The sequence below is a fragment of the Papio anubis genome, unplaced genomic scaffold (assembly GCF_008728515.1).
Source record: "Papio anubis isolate 15944 unplaced genomic scaffold, Panubis1.0 scaffold412, whole genome shotgun sequence".
Classification (NCBI taxonomy): domain Eukaryota; kingdom Metazoa; phylum Chordata; class Mammalia; order Primates; family Cercopithecidae; genus Papio; species Papio anubis.
This window is the reverse complement of record NW_022164289.1, coordinates 23,731-27,918: the sequence shown is the minus strand read 5'-3', so window position 1 is coordinate 27,918 and position 4,188 is coordinate 23,731. Positions and strand designations below refer to the sequence as shown.

The 4,188-nt window shown below is 43.7% G+C and overlaps 1 protein-coding gene across 1 annotated transcript; it reads left to right on the top strand.

Annotated features, from left to right (window-relative positions):
* Window positions 1-2,476: 2,476 nt before the first annotated feature.
* Window positions 2,477-3,944, top strand: MAGEH1 (MAGE family member H1). The gene has a single exon (XM_003917782.3). The coding sequence runs from the start codon at window positions 2,752-2,754 to the stop codon at window positions 3,409-3,411; it is 660 nt and encodes a 219-aa protein (XP_003917831.1). The 5' UTR covers window positions 2,477-2,751; the 3' UTR covers window positions 3,412-3,944.
* Window positions 3,945-4,188: the final 244 nt, after the last annotated feature.

Here is a 4,188-nt window from a genome sequence, read left to right as displayed (position 1 = left end):
AGAAAGCCATGTGTTCTATCTAAACATATACATGCCAACACATCCAGTAACCCTACTCTTTGATGTTGATCCTAGAGAAATGCATGCACATGTTCACAGGGAACATGCACACAAATATTAATAAGAGTATTATATTGTTTTGGAAAAATGGGAACTTCATAGGCGTGGATCATTAGGGACAGGATAAATTGAAAATGATGAAATGTACAAAATTAAAATAAATGAACTAGAGTTCCATGTATTTACATGGGTAAACATAAAAAATATAAACTTCAGCTGGAAAATCAACATGTTGAACAATGTATACAGCATGATGATGTGCTTTAAATAAAGGAAGAGATTCTATGTTGTATACAAACACACAAGTAGGTAGAAAATATATACAAGTTTCCATGGGCATAATAATTGCTGACTTCATCATAGAGGAGCACAGTGGGGAAGGAGAGAGCAGAGTGGGTCATGGAAGACGTAAAAGGAGTGTTTTACCATATCCAATATATAAAAGATAGACAGTAAGTAGGGCCTAATATTTAAATTTTATGCAGCTAACTATTGGTGTTTATAATATTAATCTCTCTTCTTGCCCTATGTTTGAGATTAATTCGCAGTAAAAAAAAAAAAAAAATTCATGCTAAACACAAGCAAATAAATGGCAAAAGTAATCCCCCCATTTTTGTTTCATAGGGTAGGATTGTACATGCTATAGACTTCCATGCAAGACCCAAATTCCTGGAAACAGTAAAATAAGTTCATACCTGCACTAAAAAACAATTTAGAGCAATTATCAGTGGACCAGAAACTGCGAGAATTCTCAGAATGTGGGACAGCAGATAGAGCCAGACTACTGGTTTGAGTAAGCCATGTCCCAGAACGAATGCAAAGATTATCCCAAATGGAGGGCTGGCTCAAGAGTGCTCTATGTCCTGGAGAGGTGCTTTCTTTGCTGAACCAAATTGATTTATTACTAACTTACCCAACAGGAGGACTCAGTAGGCTCTAATTATAAAGAAAATTTCAGCAAGACACGCATAAAGTATTCATGTGTTTCTTAAGAGTTCAGTTAAGAACACCTATAAAATCTTTTCCATCATGTATTCCTTCAGCATGCATTGATTAGATGCCACACTCACACACCGCTTGGAAAACCTTGAGAGACAGAGTCTGTGCTTACCATGTAATAAATGCTTTTCATTTTTTATCATATTTAATTCTCACAACCCTATGAGGGCAGTACTTTAGCCCCACTTTACAGATGGAAAAACAGGCTTAGAGAGAAGTGACTTGCTTAAACTAATACCTTGAATGACATAAGAAAGACAGAGTGCTAGTTTTAGGGCTTTCCTCAATGGAGTAAAAATGGACTCACGACCTTTTTGGGCACATCAAGACAAGTTTCAGGGAGAAACAGGTCTGTGAGCAGCCAGGTGGAATTTAGCTAGTTGGAGAAGGCTGAGAAGGCAGGTCAGGCAGAGCAAACAGTGAGCAAAAGCAAGCAGTGGACAAAGTTCAGAGTATGTTCTGAAAGAAGCAAAATAAATCAGGTGTCCAGGAAGACGGGAGCCTAGAAACCTTGGAGCCAACCTGCACCTCGTCACCCCCTCCCCATTCCCCACTTCATCCATTCTGTCTACAAAGCCCTTCAATGGTCACCTTTAAAATGTCTTTCTGCCTCTCCATCCCCATGGCAACAGCCTCAAGGCATACTTTAGTTCCCAGTGCTTCTTATTCCAATTGCTTCCTATGTGGTCTGCCAGGAAATAGTTTGCTCTTCTGAAAGCCTGCACAAATGCAATTCCTCTGATCCTGTCACTGCCCTGCTTTCATACATACATACATACATACATATAAGTGTGGTAGATATATGCACTGTATATAAAAATGTAGATATATGCACGATATATGTATGTATGTATATATGTATAAAAGCAGAGCAGTATATATATCGTGCATATATCTACCACATTTTAAAGGCTCTGCACCTCTTTCACCCTGCTTGTTTCTGCAGTCCCATCTCCTCACATCATCCAGCACATCTGCCATAACAATATTATCCGGGTCCTACACGGGACCACGAATTCATTAGTATACACATAAATGCCTTCTGAAAACAGGGCGAGTGAATGAACGCGATGTGTAAGCCAAGACAGGAAAGGAAGGCTGGAGACAGCTGACTCCTTCCAAGAATACACCCTCCCGCCACCCCTGGCCTCCCAACCTGCAACACACACACCGCCTCTCGTCAGTGGGAATGGAGCTGACGCACTCCTTCCCCAGACTGCCAAGCCAATCTTGGAATGTTTGTACTAGGCTGATAATACAGAAACTTTAAGCTATTTTTTTTTCTCTTCTGCAAACTCCAGCCCCCACCAATCTCTAGCTGTCATTCCTGCCCTTGTCCCACCCCTGTCGCTGCCTGCCCCTTTTCCTATCTGCTAGCGGAAGTCCCTGTGGAGGACCAGCCTACTTCCTCTTTGGTGCTAGGAGTGTGCGTGGCAGGAGAGGCGGGGCCGGTTTTGCTGAGCTTTCTCGCGGGCTTGCAGCTGCGGCAAGTGCTGGCGGCGGTTGCTTGCGCAAGTCAGCTGGCGTGGGAACTAGCTTTGTAGCTGAGAACGGCTTTATTGATACAAAGACTATTGACGTTGGTAGTTCCAGCGGCAGCAGCTTCTTACGGTATAAAGCAGTTGCTTCCTGAAGAGGCTACAAGCATCCTTCCCTAGGACTGCTGTAAGCTTTGAGCCCCTAGCAGGAGACATGCCTCGGGGACGAAAGAGTCGGCGCCGCCGTAATGCGAGAGCCGCAGAAGAGAACCGCAACAATCGCAAAATCCAGGCCTCGGAGGCCTCCGAGACCCCCATGGCCGCCTCCGTGGTAGCGAGCACACCCGAAGACGACCTGAGCGGCCCCGAGGAAGACCCGAGCACTCCAGAGGAGGCTTCTACCACCCCTGAAGAAGCCTCGAGCACTGCCCAAGCACAAAAGCCTTCGGTGCCCCGGAGCAATTTTCAGGGCACCAAGAAAAGTCTCCTGATGTCCATATTAGCGCTCATCTTCATCATGGGCAACAGCGCCAAGGAAGCTCTGGTCTGGAAAGTGCTGGGGAAGTTAGGAATGCAGCCTGGACGCCAGCACAGCATCTTTGGAGATCCGAAGAAGATCGTCACAGAAGAGTTTGTGCGCAGAGGTTACCTGATTTATAAGCCGGTGCCCCGTAGCAGTCCGGTGGAGTACGAGTTCTTCTGGGGTCCCCGAGCACACGTGGAATCGAGCAAACTGAAAGTCATGCATTTTGTGGCAAGGGTTCGTAACCGATGCTCTAAAGACTGGCCTTGTAATTATGACTGGGATTCGGACGATGATGCAGAGGTTGAGGCTATCCTCAATTCAGGTGCTAGGGGTTATTCCGCCCCCTAAGTAGATCTGAGGCAGACCCTTGGGGGTGGAAAAGAAAGTCACAGGTACCCCAAGGAGTAGATGGCCAGGGTCCTAAGTTGAAAATGATGTGGATTGGGGGCGGGGGACACTGTATTTGATACTTGTGATCAGTGATCGTTGTTTAACTGCAAAATAGAGTGTTTGCTTTTGATAATGGAAAATTGTATTCGTTTTAAAATTCTGTTTGTTGAGAATAACAATATGTTTAAAAATATAATTGAACAGATTTTTTTCTTTGTTTCCTGTCATTGACATTTAGTATAACAGTTGTGCTACCGTTCTAAAATGAAGTCGTTCCATCATATTCTATAATCTTGTACAGCACTTATAGGAATGAGCTGTTCTTTTGAAGTTGAAATACCCAGTAAAAGGTTGAAAAAGGATGGAGGATTTCTTCATATATGACGTTTCTGAAACGCTTTGTGTTTGCTGTTGTGTGAAGATTGACATTTACTATGATTTTCCTTGGTTACTGCAGAACATAGAGAAAAATAAAAGCATAACGACTAGTACATCTTGCGCATTTTCTGACCACCTGTTATGTGAGGCACCAGTGTAGATTCTAGGAATACTCCCTAGTACACATCCTCCATGTCCAAAGAATGTTCTAGATTATGTGGGAGAGAAAAATAGGTAAACTGGCAGTGCAGTAAATGCTGGGATAGAGTGCCATGAAAATGTAGAAAATGACTGAAGTGCCATGAAAATGTAGAAAACATTATGTGACCTGTCTTGGGGAGGGGGCCAGGGAAGGGA

Coding starts and splice junctions, on each gene's coding strand:
- MAGEH1 (XM_003917782.3), top strand. CDS start 2,752: ATGCCTCGGGGACGAAAGAGTCGGCGCCGCCGTAATGCGAGAGCCGCA.